The sequence below is a fragment of the Carcharhinus amblyrhynchos genome, chromosome 11 (genome assembly GCF_965287045.1).
Source record: "Carcharhinus amblyrhynchos chromosome 11, sCarAmb.v2.hapA, whole genome shotgun sequence".
Classification (NCBI taxonomy): Eukaryota; Metazoa; Chordata; class Chondrichthyes; order Carcharhiniformes; family Carcharhinidae; genus Carcharhinus; species Carcharhinus amblyrhynchos.
The window spans coordinates 40,704,666-40,726,322 of record NC_137334.1 but is presented as its reverse complement, the minus strand read 5'-3'; the positions used below and the strand labels follow the sequence as shown (position 1 = coordinate 40,726,322).

The window sequence follows — 21,657 nt, the reverse complement described above, 5'->3', positions numbered from 1 at the left end:
TATCTCCACTTATAGAGGCTTGATTAGGGATAGTCAGCATGGCTTTGTCAGAGGGAGGTCATGCCTAATAAGTTTGATTTCATCTTTTGAGGAGGTGCACAGATGTGTAGATGAGGGTAGTGCAGTCAATATTGCAGGAGATAAAGGGTGATGACAGAAGGCTGCTTCACTGACTGGAAGCCAGTGTCCAGTGGTGGACACAGGAATTTGTGTTGGGTCCCCTATTATTCTCATTTATATATATGACATAGATGACTATGTGGGGGGTAGGATTAATAAGTTTGCGGATGACACAAAGATTGGCCAGATAGTTAACAGTGAGGCTGAGTGTGTTGGGCTACAAGAAGATATAGACAGAATGGTCAAATGGACAGATAAATGGCAGATGGAATTTAACCCTGAAAAGTGTGAGGTGATACACTTTGGAAGGAGTAATTTGACAAGAAGTATTCAATGAATAGTAGGACATTAGGAAGTTCTGTGGAACAAAGGGACTTTGGCGTGTTTGTCCTTCTGAAAGCAGAAGGGCATATTAATAGGATGGTGAAAAAGGCATATGGACCACTTGCCTTTATCAAACGAGGCATAGATTACAAAAGCAGGGATGTTATATAGCACTTTGAGGCCATAGCTGAAGTCCTGTGTGCAGTTCTGGTCATCACATTATAGGAAGGATGTGATTGCACTGGAGAAGTTGCAGAGGAGATTCACCAAGATGTTGCCTGGGATGGAACATTTAAGTTATGAAAAGAGGTTGAGTAGGCTTAGGCTGTTTTTGTTGGAGCAATGAAGACTGAGGGGCAACCTGATTGACATGTACAAAATTGAGGGATATGGACAGAGTGGATAAGGAGCAGCTGTTCCCGTTAGTTGAAGGGTCAATCACAAGATGACTTAGGTTCAAGGTGAGAGGCAGGAGGTGAAGGGTGGATGAGGAAAAACCTTTTTATCCAGGGGGTGGTGACAGTCTGAAATGCGCTGCTTGGAGGGTGGTAGAGGCAAGTTGCTTCACATCCTTCAAAAAGTACCTGGATGAATACTTGGCACATTATAACATTCAAAGCTATGGGCCACGTGCTGGCAGATGAGATTAGGTGCGAGTTCGGGTGTTTCTAATTGTCGGCGCAGACTTGATGGGCCGAGGGGCCTCTTCTGTGCCATATGATTCCTTATATTACTCTCCAATCACCTTCCCTTCCAGGTCTTAACCCTACTTCCTTCTGAGCCCAACATTGGAAAAAGCTATCCCCAATTCACTGATAACCACACTTTCAAAATTCCAATCATCCACATTTTGGTCCTGCATTCTCCACAATATTTTTGCAACCAGCAGATTCATCAACTCTGGTACTCTAATCTGCAATAAAACCACTACTCTGTCAATCTGGCTGATCCCCCCGATACAGCCTTTATTTCCACACTGTTAATGATGGCTTCAATATCAATCAGAAAGGAGTCTATGAGCTCCTTGCGCTTATTGCTTGAGGTGAGGGTGGATGGGATGGGATGGGATGAAAAATTTAATCAGATAGTTTGTGGTAGGGAAAAGATGTCTGGGATTATTTTTCCATTCTAGGATGATCTTGGAATACTGAATGTTTTCAATAGGCGGGAGCAGGATTCAATGGTGCTTTGTGTGGTTCAGCCAGATCTAGTAATGAATGGCTGAACTTCTTTTTTAATATATCCATTCAAATCAGCATCATGCTGTGCCATCACAATATTCCAGGATTACCCTAGTATGGAAAGATAACACTAGAGGTCTTTTCCCTCCTGCAAACCATTTTATTAAACTTCTCTTCCCATCCCATCCACCCTCACCTCAAGCAATAAGTGCAAGGAGCTCATAGATTCTTTTTGATTAATATTTAGACTATCTGGTTCACTGCTTCTTCCATGTCACTCCTCTCCAATGGGCCATCATGCCAAATTTTCTACAAAGCTTGAAAATGCTGGAAAATCTCAGCAGGTCTGATGGCATCTGTGGAGAGAGAACAGAGCCATCGTTTCAAATCTGGATGACCCTTGGGAAGGCACGTTCTCCTCCTCCACATAAGGGAAATTAGGTCATATATTCATGCCAATGGTGCTTTTTTGCCATTTTTTAGTGCTTCAGCAGGGATTCCATCTTCTCCAGATGTTTTGTTCTTTATTTGTCGAATGATCTTTCTACCCCGTGCCAGGTTGGTGACAAGCCATCATCCTAACCAACAGATCCACCACTGACCCAATTTGCATGCAAACTGGAGTCAAGCTAGGCTGTGTCATTGCATCAACACTCTTCTTGATCTTTCTTGCTGCTATGCTCTATCTCATCCTCAGCCAGCTCCCTTGGAGTGGAGCTAAACTACTGAACAAATAGGAATCTGTTCAACTTCTGCATCCTGCAGGCCAGATCCAAGGTCGTCCCACGTTCTTCACTGAACTACAGTACACAGATGACGTTTGCACCTGTGCACAGCCGGAGATCGAACTCCAAGCCATCTTTAACACCTTGATCGAGGCAAATGAGAGCATCAGCCTTACACTAAACATCCATAAGGCAAAAAGTCAGTTTGACCAAACAGCTCCCACAGAGGTTCATTAACTCAGGATTTTATAATTTATATGTTGCCATTTTTCCAAACAGAAGTTTCTTGTTGAACCTTAAAATCCTTCCCTTCATCAACAGTTGCCACTAGGGTACAAGTAGACTATCTGCTCTTTTGCTCATAATAATTGGGAACACATAATAGACCTTTGACACATTATGAAGCAGCAGTCCTGGAGACCCTGGGGAACTATGTGGTTGCATGAGTAGGGAAAGATATCTGGGAGGGGCTGTGCAAAGGATAATGCTTCAAAACCAACATGCCCACCCACCCAACCCCAGCTCCCTCCCTCTGCACCCCCCAAAATAAACATTTCTGATCCTCTCATCCCTCTCATCTTTGGGGTTTATGTCACCTAACAATAACCATCATTAGTAATCCTTTCCAATAGCCTTCTTTAGCCCCTCTCCCCATCTCCTCTAATCTTATCTTCAAAACAAGTTCGAGGAGCTCATGGATTTTTGTCACTAACATTCAGACCACTTGATCAGCTGCCTCCACCATGTCCCACTAGCCACATCATCAAGCCTTCTTTAATTCACCATCAACCCTCACTGCACCCTAGGCATAAACTAAAGTCTTAGTCTAGATTCTCTATGATCCCCCTTCATGTCCTCTCTGAGCTCAACTTATCCATGAGGTCCATCCCTTGTTCCCTGAATCCTATTTCCATGAAACTGCTGATCACCTAACTTCCCCTCCTGACCCCATTATTAGCAAATATTGTAAACTGTTCTCTCTCTTCAGTTGTCATTCTTCCTTTTTATCATGCGTTTCCTCAAAAAAGTGTCTCCTAACCCACCAGCCTTGTAAACTACCATCTTTAACTTTTCTTTCCTCTCAAAAGCCCTTGAACATGATCCTGCCTCCCAAATCTGTGCCCATCTTTCCCAGAGCTCCATGTTTGAGATCTTCCAATCAGGTTTCTCCCCTTGCTATAGAACAAAGATAGCTCTTAATATGTTATAATGCAACTGTAACAAAGATGAAGCTTCCTTTCTTGTCCTTCTCAAGCTGTCTGCAGCCTTTGGCATGGTTGACCACAGCATCTGGGACGTTATGAGGATTATTTGAGACCAAAACAGCTCTGGTGGCTGCCTGTGTTAGCACATCTTGAACTGTCTGCTGTTTGCAATGAAAACCTCCTCAAAACACCACCATCTAACAATTAACAAAGCACTCTCATTGACACAAGACTCAAATAAAACTCCCAGAGTTCTAGCTGGAACACACTCCAAATCCTGTAAACTGCTGACAGTCCCACCTCTCAAAAGGCACACCTCCGAGTTGACTGCAAGCATCACCAATTGCAACAAGGTTAATGACCCAAGTGATGAAGTCTCAGGCTTCAACCTTGCATGATTAACCTGAACAATCCTTGACTAAGTAAGAATGAGCCAGGGAAGAATTGGCCACTGGGTTCACAAATGGAACATGAAAAACAGCTGAGACTGTGACTGTGGCTATCCAAATCAGCCTATCACCCACATACTGAACTTCTGCTCTAAGAAATCCATATCTGGTAGTGTCCCAATCCTTCACACTATGTCAGTTAAAGCCCGCAAATGGATTGTTAACCTTGACATTGAACTATAAAGGCTTCCCCAATCACAAGACTAAAATAACCTTCTCCAACACCTTTCCATTCTTGTCCTGCACGGTGGGACTGCTCTTACCTAGATACATTCTTATCTATCTAACCACAGCCAGAAAATCAGTTGCGATGGTTTCTTTTCCTGCCCCACACAGTTACCTCTGATATCTCCCAAAGGATTAAATGTTGGCCTCCTCCTATTTTTATCTACTTGCTGCCCCTCGTTAGCATCATTTGAGGGTACAATGTTAGTTTTCATACACACGCTAGTGATACGCAGTTCGACTTCAACATCACCTCTCTCAACTTCTTCAATGTTCCTGAATTATCAGACTAGTTATTCTGCTTCTAGTACTGGGTGAGCAAAAGTTACTTCCTATAAGACATTGGGAAGACTGATACCATTGTTTTCAGTCCCAGCTCCAAACTCCATTCCCTGGCAATGTACTCCGTCACTTTCTCTGGCAACAGTCTGAAATGAAGCCAATCGATTCACAACTCTGGCACTCCATTGATCCAACCTCATATTCATGTCATCATCATTAAGACCACCTATTTCTACTTCCATAACATCTCCCAATTTTGCCCAGTGTCAGCTGACTTGTTGCTGAAACCCCTATTTGTGTATTTGTTACTCTAGACTGGACAATTGCAACATACACTTGGCTGGTCTCCCACATTTTAAATTCCTAAACTGCAATGTCATCCAAAACTCTGCTGCCTGCGTCTTAATGTGCAGCATGTCCGATTCCCCTATCACTCTGTGCTTGCTGCCATACTTTGACTCCTTGTCAACCAATGCCCGGATTTTAAAATTCTTATCCTTGTTTTCAAATCCCTCCATGGTCTCACTCCTCTTCACCTCCAGAACCTCCTGTAGTTCAATAACATTGAGATATTCATGCTCATCCAATTCTGGCCTCTTGTGCATCCCTAATTTTATAGCTGTTTTACCATTGTGGCCCTGCCTCCAGTTGTCTAGACCCCATGCTAAGGACCACGCTTCCTACAACTCTCTTTCTTGCTTTCTTCCCAAAAGAAACACCCTAAAAGCGACTTCTTTGACCAAGTCTTTGGTCATCTGACTTAATGGGTGGGATTTTCTAGCCCCATGCAGTGTTTTTTCTGGTGGTGGGGGCATACCGCCATGGTATACAGCAGGATTTTCCAGTCCCACTGATGCCTACAGGGTGTAAATGCCCGCACCCTCCATTGCTGGAGAAGGTGAAGTGGGGATCGCCATCAGCATAATCAGAAGATCATGCTGGCTGGAAGGACTGGGAAATTCTGCTAATGTCCTGCTACATAGTTCCATGTCATATTTTGTTTTATAAGCTCCTTTGAAGCTGCTAAGGAAATTTTGGCCAGAATTTTCTAGCCATTCATGCTTTACCACCTCTGTAAGCGAGGACAGAGAATTTGGTGCTCAACCAAATCTCTGTTCACTGCAGAATGCCCAGAGAATCCCACTGGTGTCAATAGCCAGAAAATTCCAGCTTTTATGTGAAAGTGCAAATAAATAAGTAATTACTGTTGTATTCATGGACACATAAATGATTAAGAGAATTACAAACAATAATAAATATGGAGGTGCCTGAATTAATGGAAATATATTCAACAACAGCTTGCCTATATATCATAGCTCTAACATATTGTGGATGGAGAAAGAACGGCTACAACAATGACATAACAATACTAATGGCTAGAGTGGATTTAAAATGGCTATTCTGGCTGAGAGTTAAGCATGCTGGGATTTTTGATCAACTTATAATTAAAACCAGATACAGATCGTAAAGTTGCTCCAGTCTGGAAATTGTAATCTGAAGCTTTCTGTGTCGACTAAGTAAGGGAAGTTATTTACATTGGCTCAGACATTGTGACTTTGGATTTTATTACCATTATGTGTGGTACATGTCATGTGAAATAAGTATAATTGAATCATTCATAATTAATTTCACTGGATGTTTGAATCATGTGATCAGTTTCTAATTACATAGTTGGCTGGATGACAGAAAATCTTCTAGAACAAAATGAGGGATTTGTGGATAAAAGTCACTGTAGTTTTTGTTTGCTAGTAACAACTCTATACAGACTAACTATCGTAAGAAACATGTGCCTGAAGGAACTTTCCTCAGGGAAAAAGATAGATTCTACATCAGAGATAGTAATTGATCAAGGTTTTTCCTAAACTCGATAGCATCTATTTTGAGTTATATAATTAAAGTTGATGTTCAGTTAAAGTTAATGTGCAATTAAGAGTTCAATTGAGGGTTGATGGTCAACTAAAGTTAATGTTCAGTAGAGAGTTAAAATTCAGTTGAGAGTTGATGTTCAGTTAAGAGTTAAAGTTCAGTCAAAGAGTTCATGAGTTGCAACTGTTTATCCATAGAATCCCTACAGTGCAGGAGGACGATATTCGGCCCATCAAGTCTGCACCGATCACAATCCCACCCAGGAACATATATGCCCTGTTAATCCTCTGACACTTTTGTATGGCCAATCAACCTAACACACACATCTTTAGACTGTGGGAGGAAACCGAGCACACGGGGGAAACCCAAGCAGGCATGGGGAGAATGTGCAAACTCCACACAGATAGTGACCCGTGGCTGGGATTGAACCTGGTTCCCTGGTGCTGTGAGATAGTACTAACTGCCGTGCCACCATGCTGCCCCAATATTTGAGTTGGTACCAGGAGTGTTGAACAAATAAATTGTTGAATAAATTAAGGAGTCGACTGGTTTTCTTGTTGGTCTCACGGAACTGGAATACTTGCAAGATTTTAAATTAAAAGCCAGATAACAATATAAAATATATTTTACAATATTGCAATTAAAAAACAGAAACACCCATTTAAAATTTGCCAAACAAAGACAGGTGATGCAATGGATTTAAATCCTGACCTTTTACTTCTAACACATGGGACCTACCAGATTGAGGGGATAGAAATGTTTTTGATCTGTTGTAAGGACCTTTCTCGACATGAGCTTGGACCCATCTCAATTCAATTCATTCTTGGTATTGGACCATGGAATATAATTTTTCTTTTAATTACCATTGGTTTGCAATCTCACTCAAAGAAACCATTAGACAGTGTGTAGTTGAATCTTGTAAATGGAGTGAAGGGGTGACTTCTTTCTACAGAGGGGATTGAGGCATATTGTTGGGGCATGGTGGGAAATAAAAAATAGTTGAGGAACATTGTTGGGAAAGAGTGAAATGAGATTTACTCTGACCAATCCAAATGAACCTGCAATGCCTGCACATTGTCCAAAATGACAAGCATTCCATTCCCCACGTTAACATTGCTTAGCTTGCTGAATGCAAAAAACATTTTAAAGAATAATAATTATCCGCTCTAACCATATAGTCGCATTGCCAGTTCTGTGATTTGTTGGATTCTCTCTTCTTGCTGTGGGATGGTGGGCCACACAAACTTTTCAAACTGCTTGTGGAGAACTCCCACTGCTTCCTTGGTCTTGCACTCAGCAGAATACTTCCCAACTCGAACAACTGTACCACTTGCATCTTCGCACCAAAACTGACTCTGAAATGTATGTAGTAAATAAGCATCTTGATATATTTAGTGGTGCACTCACATATGTGATTTTTTGAAAATTAAGCATAACGTCTTATCATTTTCTGTGTCTAGAAAATGTACTCAAACTATTAATGGTAGAGCATTAAAAGGCCATTCAACACATCAAGTCCTTTCCTTCCACAGGTCTTGAACAATTTTCTCTCAGAACTTTTCCCTCATGTCTCTATTTTTTGTCTCTATTACTGAAGGGGACATAAGTGCTGGATTATTTTAGATGCCACCATACATCACATCAATATATTGTGCTTTAATTAGGTTTTTGATTTATAACCTGAGTACATCCAAAATAATTTTGTTGATTATAGTTCAATTTGTCTTCGCAGATATACCCAATGAATAGTCAGCACTTACTCTCTTATTTACCTTTGTTAACGGACATACAATCCATGACACACTATAACATTAATTTAATTAGGCCAAATCCCTTTGGTTGGTATCTTTCCTTCATATATCCATCACATTGTCATGTGTTCCCTAAATATATTTCATATTATGTATTTGCACATTATAAGTTCATGCCCCTATGTATCTCATCTTTTGTCTTGAGGAATAAGGTTTTAAGGGATTAAAAAAAAGTAGAGTACTCCTGCCTCTGCAGTAATGAAAATGACAGAGAAAGAGAGGAGAAAATTAAATATATGTTGCTTTATTCTGAAAACAAATGAATACCTTCCCAAAACAAATCAAGTGAAAACAAAATGCTTAGTGCCACATCCTGTACTTCTAGTACCATTTAAAAATACAGATTATCTGCATGCACTAGTGTTAGCTCTGAAAGGTAAAACTAGGATCTATATGCTCACCAGAACCTGGATGCTCGAGTTTTCAGACAAACATGGTTTCTGTTGAGTATTTTTAATTCACGTTTTATAAAAAATATACTACACTTTGAAAATTACCTTTTTTCATTTTCCCAATTATCTCATGAGCTGAAAATAGGTGTGACATAAACAATGGTCTAGCAACATAATAGAGTTGGTGAAAATCAACTAAAATAACTACCTTTTCTATGTTATTCCTAAAGCAGAAGATAAATGATGTTTAAACGTGTACCACTACAATAATTCGCAGTACCTACCTCTTCCATGGCCTGTTGCAATTGCATAGTCATGTCCAAGTTTTGCTTGTATTCCTCCACTGTCTTGTCAAGTTCATTCACCTGTTTCTGTAATTCATTCAAGGATTCTTCAAGTACATCTATTTCTGTTTTGGGGATATGCTTTTCCAACACAGTGGTGCCTTTTGTCAGGTGCTGAATCATTTTCTTCTTGAATATCTTTTAACACAGAAAGCACAACATGAACTCGAGGTTCTGAGTTAGTTGCATCAAATTACGTAGGTTCATAGTGTTACCTCAAATTTTTCAGCATATATTTCAACTTGCTGGGCTTGATTTCGGACAGCTTTCAGATTGCGGGATTTCTCATTTTTCTTCAGGTAACTAAATTTCAAGTTGTTAAACTTCTTCTTGAGTTCTTTATAGGATTCCTTTAACTAAAGATATATATTTTTTACAGAATTATTATTTATTCATTATATCAACTTTAAAACTCTATTCCAAAAAGTTAGATTAAAATATTCCTATAAAATCAGGGCAATGATAATTGAATACATGATGAATATCAAGTTGTAAAGGAGCTGGTTTTCATTTAACTTAACAATGTTACAAAACGATCATACCTAATTGTTAAGAATACAAAAATAGTGGGTGGAATTCTCCCAAAAAATTCTAAGTGTTGAATTCACGTGAAAATTAGAGTAATTCACACTGGTTTGTTGAGTGGGAGTTCAGAGAAGAATCTCCACACTCTGTGCATTGCAGAGATCATCAGTGTAAATATCATTAAATTTCAAGGAGCAGGGACCATTCCCACTGGAAAGGCTGAAATCAGCAGGCTGAGCGGGCCACTACACATGCGCCAATCTGTCAATGCTGAGATCAGCACTTGTGCAGTAAACCCACGCTGATGGCCTCCCGATTGATGGCCAGCTCAAATGCTCGCCAGCCTCATGGCCCCCACAATGCCAGCTCTCTATTCCCCTGTGGCCCAATCACTGGCCCTCCCAACCATTCTGAGGCCCATCCCCCAATCTCCCCGCTTCCCAGCCCGTTGCGATCTCCCGATTCTCCCTCCTGAAAGTAACCTCCCTGCAGTTGCAATGCTACCTCCCCTCCCCTACAGTGCCGACCCTCCCCAGCAGACTGACTGCCCCTCCAGCTAACCCCTCTCCCCAAGTCCATCCCGTTCACTGGCCTCCCTGCTTCCCTCATCATCCCTATACAGAGTGGCAGCGGGACCCTATACCCAACCAGTTGCTCCATAGGCCCTGCTTCCTAGGCCTTGCCCCAATTTGTCCCACAGATGTGCAGTGCGAAGGTACCCTCTGGGCATTGAAACGTTGCCCCTTGGGCAGTGCCAGGATGCCAATGCCCAGGGGAGCCCCCCTCGCCCCACCAGACAATCCTCTCGGGGTCCCGATTGCCCTCCCGCCTTCACTTCAGCAGGGTCGGGCCACTAGGTCCCCTAAAGTGGGGAGCTACTGTCATCTCTGCTGGAGAGAATCACTCTGACAGGGTGGGAGATGCTAGCAGGCTGGAGATTTCAGTCCCAGGCCCACTAATTATATGTGGACTATTTTAAAATGACCGTGTAAATGATCTTTCCGCCTCTCTGCCGATTTCTGGCGCAGAGCAGTCACTGCCGGAAATCCACACTGCGAGACTCAACTGGGGTGCGAACGCTCACGCAAATTCCGCGAATCAGCTGACATGAGAATTTCCCATCTTGTTCCGCTAATTTTTTAGCGCAGCAGGATGGAAGAATCATGGCCAATGGCTTTGTCATTACGCTAACTGATCATGGTAGAGTAATGATTATGGATATTGTAGTTTTGGTTTTCTATGATAATGCAAATATTCATTCATTTTAATTGCATTTATGTGGGAAGAAATTTAATGGTTTTCAGGACCTAACCCCTGAAATAAACTGAAAGAGTCATGGGGTGAGTCGGAAGAACTAACAGCTTGTTTTCAACCTGGGAGACAAACGCAGTAGCTGGGTCGTAGCAAAAGAAATTTGTCACAGCATATCTATTAGTGCCAATGTCAGCTGTTACAGAAAGTCAAACTGAGCATAACAGCACTGTTATTGGAGGTATTAGTGACTACAGCATAAGGAAAATCAATGGTGTATTAAAGCGTAAAGAAGGTTGCGTAATTGAAATATAAAGAATTGGGTCCACCAACTGTTCTGGAATTTGGATTCTGTCCAGCACAGGTCCAGAATGTTCCAGCGGCCTGGGGGCATTGGAGTGGACAGCAGGTGTGAGGGGGTGGGGAGGTTTGGAGGTAGAAGAGAGGGGTGTGATTACAGACAGGTCCAAGAGCAGGGTCTTGGGAAAGCGCGAGGGGGAGGGTGTGAATCCACACAGGCATGAGGGGTGGGGCGGGGGTGTCAGGGCTTTTCTAGTCACTTTTCCAATCTCACCATGACCCTCGTGATTACCATCAATGAAGTGCCCCTTACCCTTTGTGAGCAACAAGTAAAGATGCTGTTAACACATATATCTGTACACCATAGAGAAATAGCCTAAAGTTAGGTAGACTGGATATAGTCAGGCACATTGATAACCCACATTATGGAAACAACTGTGATTTTATTCACAAACATAGGACATAAAATTCGCTGCTGCTAACACAGCAATAGTCAGGGACAATAAAGAGACTGCCTGTGGTGTAGGAATAACACCAGATGTGTGGTGTGCAGTGAAGCATACACCACATCCTGAAGGAATGTACGAGGTCCAGGTTGTAAAAGCAAATGGTATACAAGATGTGTTGTTTCTACAACTGAGCATAAAAGGGGAAAAAGGTCACTGAGATAGTCGGGACAGCAGTGATTAAGTTGGCAAAAGACTGATTACTGCCAATCTGAACTGGACATGTAACAGTGTTAGGTAAGACGGATGAGTTTACTAATGCACTCTTGTGATAACAGGAGACATGGTTAGATGGGGAGTAGAGGGGATGGAAACTTGGGGCACCTTGAGCCAATAGGGGAATGACAACACATAGATGGGACAGGGACCACCAATTAGGGGAGAACAACACATTGCAAAGCCATTACAATGCTTGTAAAAAAGTATAAAAATGTGCTGCAAATCGATGTAAGGTGTGCCTATTTTTTTAGACACCCGGTCTTGCAAGAACGTTAAATAAAATATCTTGCTCCTTCAGAACTTGACTTGACTTGACTAAATTGTTTGACTGTGAGCTGCGTTTCTCACACCTTTCTACCAAGTTTGCCACCATGTTCAGGAATTCCCGGTTATGTTTTTTAATCATTCATTTAAATCTTTACTCACATAGGGAACTGTCAGCACATTGGGAGTAGGAATTGGTATATGTTGCATCTATTTTTGGGAATAAAATGGGTGCAAAGCCTAACAGTTCAGCAGTAGGTCAGCCTGCGTCCAACATGTGCAGGTTTTGGTCCCACTGTTAAATCTGTAGGTTTAATTTTTTAGATGGCCCAAATGAACCATGGCTAAAGGATCCCACACCCCCACCCACCACAGTAGCTCCTGTGGGAGCCAACTCTAGAAAGTTTCGTAAAGTTTTTCATTCTATTGGATCAGGGAGAAGAGGAATGCTTCCTCTAACTCCACAGTCCTTGCAATTGCCTCACCCTCACTTTACCTGATCTGACCCCTTTTTGAATTGAGTTTGTAGGGTGAAGCAACCTGCGCGAGGTGGTCAGGCATCTGCTGCAACAACTCACTTCGGAGTCCTAGCTAAGGCCCTAATGCACAATTCCTGGACACACTCAGTCTCTCTGTTTGAATATGTTGATTGCGCAGCATTGAGTGAAACAATCCAGTCTAATTTCTATCCCAATGTTGAAAACCTATAACCTTGAAATCATGCTATGGGATTATAGAATATAAATGCTTAGGATACTTATAAGAGCTGGCTCCATCCACTACTTAAGAAAAGGCAGTGGTAACTGGTTTAAAATAAATGGGCAAATTTACAACATTATGCCAAGGCCTACAATATTAATATGCTACGATTATCCATAGATTTGGAATAAGAACACTGATGTTTTGTAATATTTTCAAAGACAGCTATTATGTGAAGAAGCACATTTACAATTCTTGCATTTCCTACTTTCACATTAGTCACTCTTTGATTTATTCCATTAGGTTTCTCCAGATAAAGCCGAAAGGTTGCGGGCAACATAGTATCAATGCCATTCTAATAATTGTCTGGGAATGAAGTGTAGGAATGTCTGAATCTCATTTTCCTCCTTACATGAAATCCAGTCTGAGCCCTCCCCCCCACCTCCAACTATCATCATTGCAATGAATTTGACACCAAGATTATTGTAGAGTGAGGGATGAACCCTCAATCTTACCATGTTGGATGACTGTTCCACTTAGTTTTCATTTCAATTTAATGCTACATGAATAGATTTACAATTATAGCAGTCACAGAATTGCACATGAAAGATATTTTCTTTATAAACAAAGCATTTCTTTCACCTGGAACAAGCCATCTGCAAATTTGAAAAGACTGCTAAAAATATATGCTTGTAAAAACACTGAGTAGTAATTTTGTTTTAGCTGTCATTAGAGCTCTTGTTTAAAACCAAAAAAAAAACAGACAATGTTGAAGTCTGATTTCTAAAAATGCAAAATATTAGTAAGGGAATCACAACATTAAAATTTAGACTCGCGACTTAGAGAAACAACTGTTTGGGTGCCCTCTCTTGTGTCTCTTTATAGATCTAAAGTCATTTTGCTACTTTTAAATGCGATGACACTAATCCTGATGCAGCCACTGAGCTTGTTGATTTGATGACATTTCACAAGAGCCCAGTGTAGCTCAGCGTTGGGCATATATATTAGTCTTTCTGGTTCAGATATAATTGTCTGACCACAGATCCAGTGAGTTACAGTTGCTGGTTGAATTTCAGTGTCACTTGAAGAGTGGTAGTTTTTAAGTATAGTTTTCATGTCAAAACTGCGGTATGAACAGAACTCCTGCAACCACCTGTTGAAATTTGCAATACTGAAAGCATGTTAAAATTTAGAAATTTTTTTTACACCAGACCACAATAATAAAATTGTGATATCTCTGGACTAGCAACTCAATTGAGAGTTTAAAAGCAAGAAATAAAATTATTCCGTTGAAAATTAGCACTGTGACATTTTCTTCAAACTCAAATGTTAATCACATGGAAAGATTTTAAACAAAATAGAACATATTTTAATCACTGTTACTCAGCTCAAGTTTCAGATGATATTTGTTATTCTAACATACTAATTTATGCTGAGGGTGAAAAAAAGTCCATGACACATTATGTGGAATTTTACGAGAAAAATTCTTATTTTACAGCCTCACTCATCCCAAAACCGTAAAATCCTGCCTGAGGTCAACGAACCTTTCCATGGTCTGCCCCTTACCTGCTCCGATTCCCATGATAGTCAGGACAATAAAATTATGGCCTAATTGAGCAGCTGGCATGGAAATGAAAGTTACAGATCCATTTTTTGGCCGAGTTTTTACTCCTAATCTTGTGCACTTAGCACAAGAAAGAATGAGCTAGACTGTTTCTAGGTATGAGAGGTAGTGGGCTGGGCTTAATTCGCCAGCAAGCTTGCTCAGGCAGCAGAGGGAGCTACTGCTGTTGCACAAGCCTCTGTGGCTGTACATGTGCAATTGCAACAGCAGAGGTCAGAGAGAGAGAATTTTTCAAGCCTCTGTTGTTGCAGCTGGCCTCAACACAGTGTCCCCCCAAGCAGTCGCAGGGGTCTGTGGCCGAACCCCCACATCGTCTGGAAATATAGCACCCACGACCTCCCCTGCTGCCCAGACAGATTGTGCCACCCCCTCCCCCCCATGACTGATTGCAGGCAGAGCAGCAGCAGTGGGATTCTCTCCCTCCCCATTGATCGCATTCAGAGAGCCCGCCCTTCCTCCCCAACCCACCATGATCTCTGGAAGAGTGAGCAGCGGCCCTCTGCCCCCCCACCCCTTACCCAATTGGGCCGCCTTGGTCTGGTGCCGCTCCTTCCAGGCCCCGTCCCCATGGTCCCTACTTCCCACAGCCTCCCTTCAGGCTCCACCTCTTGGCTGCCCATTCATGGAGAACAAGTGCTTTCCTCATTGGGGAGAATCTCTTCCAGTGAGGCCATAAAGATAAGTGAGTCCGAATGATTGAGTGCAGGGTTTGCTAAACAGATGTAAATCATGTTTAATGTAAGTTTGAATGAATTTCACCGCACCGGAAATCCTATGCCGGTAAGATCACAAGAGCCAAGAAATCTGGCGTGATCCTGATTTCTTTGCTCTAGTGCGATTTTACCTGCTCATTTCGCCCATTGATTGGGGTGGGGGGGGGGGTGAGCCATTGTCTTAGTTAACATTTCTAATCAAGACCTGTGTGTTTTCAGCTGGATGTAAATCATAGAATCTTGACAGTGCAGAAGGAGCCATTCAGCCCATCAGGACTGCACCAATTCCCTGACACAGCATTTTACCCAGGCTCTTGTCCCCGTCCTACCACACAATCTCACATTTGCTATGGCTAATGCCCCTAATCCACACATTTTAGGACACTAAGGGTCAATTTAGCATGACCAATCAACCTAACTTGCGCATCTTCGAGTTGTAGGAAGAAACCGGAATGCCCGCAGGAAACCCACACAGACTGGGGCCAATGTGCAAACTTCACACAACCAATCGCCCAAGACCGGAATTGAACCCTGGTCCCTGCCACTGTAACGCAGCAACGCTAACCACTGTGCCACTGTTCCCCTAAAAGACTGGAAGCACTCGCCACTGACTATTCTAAGCAGTTGTACTGACTTTGTTTATTCAGATGTGGAAGGTGTTAGGTAATACTTTATGTTGTCAAAGGCGAACACCCGAATAGCTGACAGCTGTCAAGTCTTTAATAAGGGAAAAGCCCTGTATACATTGAGAACACCTTTTGCCTGTTCAAAGAAAATAATTTGTTCTGCTGTACATTATGGTCACCATTAACTACTACTCATATTTATATAGCAACTTTAACATAATGAAATGTCCCAAGGTGCTTCAGAGGAGCAATATAAAACAAAGCATGGCCACAGAAGAGATATTGACCTGAATTTTGCCGCTTTGCCCGCCTTTGGGACGGCCAAGGAACATGGACAATGAGTACGTTCGTTGACCTTGAGCGGGATTTTACAGTTCTGGGATGTGTGAGGCTGTAAAATCCTGTCCACTAGGTCAGATGGCCAAAACTCTGCTGGTACAATTTGAGAAATATCTTAAGGGAAGAAAGTGAGGTAGAAAGGCAAAGAGGTGCAGGAGGGAATTCCAGAGCTTGGGTCGAGACACTGAAGGCCACCGATGGCGCAGCAATTAAAATTGAGGATGCACAAGGGGCCAGAATTAGAAGACTGCAGAAGTCTCCAAAGGTTTGGAGGAAGTTTCAGGGAGAGGGAGGGGCAGGATAATAACAGGATTACGAAACAAGGGTGGGAATTTTAATATCAAGGCGTTACTTGACCGGGCGCTAGCGTAGGTCAGCACACACGAAAGTGATGGGGAAATGGGATCTAACAGAGTTTTAGATGATCTCAAGTTTAGAGAAGATAGAATGTGGGAGAACGGCCAGAAGCATGTTAGAATAGTTAAGTCTCAAGCTAACAAAAGCAAGGATGAGGGCTTCAGCAGCAGATGAGCTGAGGCAGGGGTGAGGTTGGACGATATAACTGGTACAGAGATTGAGTCATAGGGATTTACAGCATGGAAACAGGCCCTTTGGCCCCATATGTCCACGCTACCCTTTTTTTTTAAACCACTAAGCTAGCCCCAATTGCCCGCATTTAGCCCATATCTCTCTATACCCATCTTACCCATGTAACTATCTAAATGCTTTTTAAAAGGCAAAATTGTACCTGCTTCTACTACTACCTCTGGCAACTTGTTCCAGACACTCACCACGCTGTGTAAAAACATTGCTCCTTTGGACACTTTTGTATCTCTCCCCTCTCACCTTAAACCTATGACCTCTAGTTTTAGACTCCCCTACCTTTGGGAAAAGGTATTGACTATCTAGCTAAGCTGTGCCCCTCATTATTTTATAGACCTCTATAAGATCATCCCTCAACCTCCTACACTCAAGGAGAAACGTCCCAGTCTATCCAGCCTCTCCTTATAACTCAAACCATCAAGTCCCAGTAGCATTCTAATAAATCTTTTCTGCATTCTTTCTAGTTTAATAATATATTTTCTATAATAGGGTGACCAGAACTGTACACAGTATACCAAGTGTGGCTTTACCAATCTCTTGTACAACTTCAACAAGATGTCCCAACTTCTGTATTCAATGTTCTGACCAATGAAATGAAGCATGCCGAATGTCTTCTTCACCACTCTATCCACCTGTGACTCCACTTTCAAGGAGCTATGAAGCTGTACCCCTAGATCGCTTTGTTCTATAACTCTCCCCAATGCCCTACTATTGACTGAGTAAGTCCTGCTCTGGTTTGATATATAAGATGCATCACCTCGCATTTATCTAAATTAAACACCACCTGCCATTCATCAGCCCACTGGCCCAATTAATCAAGACCCCGTTGCAATCCTAGATAAACTTCACTGTCCACTGTGCCACCAATCTTGGTGTCATCAACAAACTTACTAACCATGCTTCCTACATTCTCATCCAAATCATTAATATAATGACAAATAACAGTGGACACAGCACTGATCCCTGAGGCATACTGCTGGTCACAGGCCTCCAGTTTGAAAAACAACCTTCTACAACCACCTCTGGCTTCTGTCATCAAGCCAATTCTGTACCCAACTGGCTATCTCATCCTGGATGGGGTTTAATCTTATGCAACAACCTACCATGCGGTACCTTGTCAAAAGCCTTGCTAAAGTCCATGTAGACAACATCAACTACACTCATCTACCTTCTTGGTTACCCATCATCTACCTTCTTGGTTACTCCTTCAAAAAACTCAATCAAATTTGAGAGACATGATTTTCCATTCACAAAGCTATGCTGACTGTCCCTAATCAGTCCTTGCGCTTTTAAATGCCTGTAAATCCTGTCTCTCAGAATACCTTCTGACAACTTACGAACTACAGATGTTAGGTTCACTGGCCTGTAGTTCCCAGGCCAGTGAGCCTAACCAGGCCACTTTAAGAATCAACGGTAAAATTTGAATTCTAAACACATCTGTACCTAAGTTGCTGTGCTATTTTCCTCATTATCATGCAGGTAAAAACATTCATAAATTGGCTGGATATGCAACTCACTGTTTCAACTGTAAGAAATGTAAAAGCATGCATGACAGTCCAAAATAATGCAAATTTTAGAAGGGCTGAAGTCAAAGTAATGATAGCCACAATAAAAGTAATTCTGCAAATTTGTAAGTTCAAAAGGTCTCCCTTATGCCCCTCTGCCAGACTTTGCCCTCCCACCACGCACCCCCCCACGCCGCATTTCCCTTATACCTTTTGTCATATTCTGTCCTTCCACCCAAACTCTCAGCCTTCCATTGGTCCTTTGCGAACTGTTATCTTTCTACCTACTCCCTCAGGCTCTTTATGTTCCCATATTAAGCTTTGGCACTTCTATCCCCATTGACCCACTGCATAGTTTATGGATACAGTGTGCATCATAGTGTATAGTGGGATCAAACAATAGTTTTGAAAAAGGTAATTCACTGATAAATTTCTCCTATGAGAAAAAGCTTGGACTCAAGCTAATAAACATGTCACTCATCTGGGGCCTTTGAAGTTTCAAGAAGAACAAACCAAAAACACTTGAAACCAGTAATGTTACATCATCAACAAACATTGTGAAATTGACTGCGTTGATCAGAGAGCTGGAACTGTCATCAAACAATGTTTCTTTTGAGCAACAGGTGTTCTCATAACTTAACAGCTGTCTGGGCTCTGAACCAAATTTCATTTTGTACTGTTCAGGCTCTCTGATCTCTTGCTGGCTTAACTTCAGTGGCTTTAAGTGTTTGTGGTTTGAAGTTTTTGAAACGTCAAATGGCCTGGATGATTTTATTGGTTTGCAGTCCAGGCTTTCTTTCACGGGAAAAACTGTCAATACGTTACATTTTAAAAAAAAAATTATTTGACAGATTCCATTATACACTATGGTGTACATTGCTTCTATAACATGTACAATGGGTCGACTGGCATGGAAGTGCCAGCACTTGGCACAGGGGACATGATGGGCCTGAAAGGATGGGTGGAACAGCAGAGCACAAGCGATATAGGTGGTGGGTGGAAGCGTAGAACTTGCACACCAGGCATGAAGGAACTGAAGGGATGGGTGGGATAGCAGAGCTTGGCATGGGGGCAAGAGGGATATAGGGGAGTGGTACATGGATGGGGTGAGAGAGGATGAAAGCTGGAGGATCTTTGTATTTTTGTTCACTGGGACAAAGCCCCATAAGCACTGAGGCTTTTTAAACAGCCTGCCTCCACACTTCTTACTGAGACAGCTGGCCTGATTCCATTTCATACCTGATTCTTGGCAATGAAGATCCTACCTTGGAGGGCACTGTCTCCCAAGTCTAGCAGTCTCAGCTGGGAATTTTCCTGACTCCCTCAATATTCAAGGGGGAGATGTGTGCATAAAGGGCAATGAGTGAAGATAGGAGAACAATGAGAGAAAGATGCAAGTTCAGGGCTAAGGTAGGGGGAGCATTACAGGAAGTTTGGCCACATAGGCGAATGGAAAATCCAAGTCTGCATGATCGCCTCACAATTTGCTTTCCTACTATCTTCGCGTTGTCAGCAAATTTTGTTACGATACACTGTCCTGTCATCCAATTAATTAATATTGATTGTAAATAATTGAAGCCCAGCACTGATCCCTGCAGCACTTGACTAGTTACAAAAAAATGACCCATTTATCCCGACTCTCTGTTTCTATGTCCAGAAAGATATTACAGTTTCCTCAGTCCTGGCATCCTATCACCTTTTCAATAATTCCCCCTTTCTCCTTGGAAGACCAAACAACAACAATAGAATTTGTATTTATATAGCATGTTTAACATAATGAAACTTCCAAGATACTCTGCTCAGGTATTATAAAACAAAGTATCACACGGTGCCCATAAAGAGATATTGGGGAGATAACCTGAAGTAGATAGGTATTATGAAGTGTATTAAGGGAAAAATGTGAGGTACAGAGCCGGAGACATATAGAGAGGGATTCCAGAGTTTGGGGCCGAGACAACTGAGGGCACAGCGACATATGGTGGATCAATTATGACTGGGAATGCACAAAAGGCCAGAATTAAACGACTGCTAATATCACAAAGGATTGTGGGGTTAGAGAAGATTACAGAGCTATGGATGGGCAAGGCCATGAAAGGTTTGAAAATACTTTAAAATCAAGACATTACTTGATTGTGACTAAACATATATGATCCTTCCTCCTTTCGAAGCTTTAAAGACCAAATTTATCCAACTCTGGCCCTTGTCTACTTCTTTCAATAGTTCAAGTTGACATTAATGATCCCGTAGAAAGTTTCAAATAGAGTAGGGCATACTTCCTTCCATCTTCACCATGAATGAAAGGTTGATTGGTCATTCATTTCATTATTGTTTGAGACTTTATAATGCATGAAATTGGGCGCTGCATTTGCCTCCATAAAAAAGATGACTGCCCTTCGAGTTAGTTCACTGTATAGGGGATATGTTCATGTCTTTTATAGTGTAGGAAAGTGCTTTATAAATAAAATAGTTATTTAAACATTATAATTAAAATGGAATGTGGTCTTTGGTGTTGAGTCAATTTTTCCAAGTTTGTTCTGCTGCCCTTGATTGCAATGCTTGCTGGGAGATGTAGGCTTCTCCTGAAACAGTTAATGCCAGCCTGAGAATGCACAGGTTACTGAGACTCCCTACATATTGTTGTGGGGAATTCGCCCAGATATTTAAGGAATTTCTCATTTTTAGTGTAAGAGCACTCAACTGGCCTGTCTCTCAGTGATTTCTTGCTATACTTTTATGATCAATGTTCTCACTGGTCTTATTGTGCTGCCTTTCTCTCTTCAGTTAACCATGTGGTAATGAATTGGTAACTTTTAAAGAAGGTTCAGGGTGTTCACTAGTTATTTTAGTAATAGGAAATTTAAAGGGATCATTAGCCTCTCATGGGCTTCTCACAGTTGAAAGAAGAGCAATATTACATTATGAGGATGAATGTGAGGCAGTGAGATCACTTGATGGATTAGGAAACCATGGCTCTATTCCTAAGTAACACTATTTCTAAAGTACTGTTTTTAACACTGAAAAACCCATTGACACAAATTGCACCAAAACAGAAATTTTGATCTAGAAATTTGTCTCGAAATGTTTCCAGGCATGGAAAATGTAACATGCTCAGAGCGTGGGCAAGAGGCAAAACAGATGGCAATTATCCCAGAAAAAGCCAACCAATTTGGTGGGTTCTGGAAATGAAGGATAGGCATGTGGAGGGGCTGGGAGGAAGGCAAACTAGAGAGCTGTGTGCAGACCATCAAAAGGCCACAACAGCACTGTTTCCTAAAAGAGGCACAACTGCACTGTGGAACCAAGAAGAACACTTAAGCTTCCTCTTGTTACCATACAAAGATGGCTTTCAAAAAATGTATTTACATTTTGGGTGAGAGTCTCCAGTAGTATTGAAAAGGACTATTGGATAAGCCTCATTAGCATCAAACCACTGAGTGTTTTAGCATGAACAAATTTCAAAGATACTTAATCAGGCATTGAGCTGCTCATTATTATATCCAAGGGGTTAGATTCAAGTGGCCACCTGGTGGTCAGCACCTGTATTCCCGGCATAGATCAT

The 21,657-nt window shown here is 41.8% G+C and overlaps 1 protein-coding gene across 1 annotated transcript in view; it reads right to left on the bottom strand.

The window, feature by feature from the left end:
• The window catches only part of ccdc141 (coiled-coil domain containing 141), a 160,121-nt gene that overhangs the window by 29,545 nt on the left and 108,919 nt on the right, over nt 1–21,657 (bottom strand). Inside the window, exons 18-20 of the mRNA XM_080198905.1 lie at nt 9,140–9,280; nt 8,865–9,062; nt 7,549–7,732 (exon numbers count right to left, since the gene is read on the bottom strand). Coding sequence (XP_080055031.1) covers nt 7,549–7,732; nt 8,865–9,062; nt 9,140–9,280 — 523 coding nt within the window. The remainder of the gene's footprint in view (nt 1–7,548; nt 7,733–8,864; nt 9,063–9,139; nt 9,281–21,657) is intronic.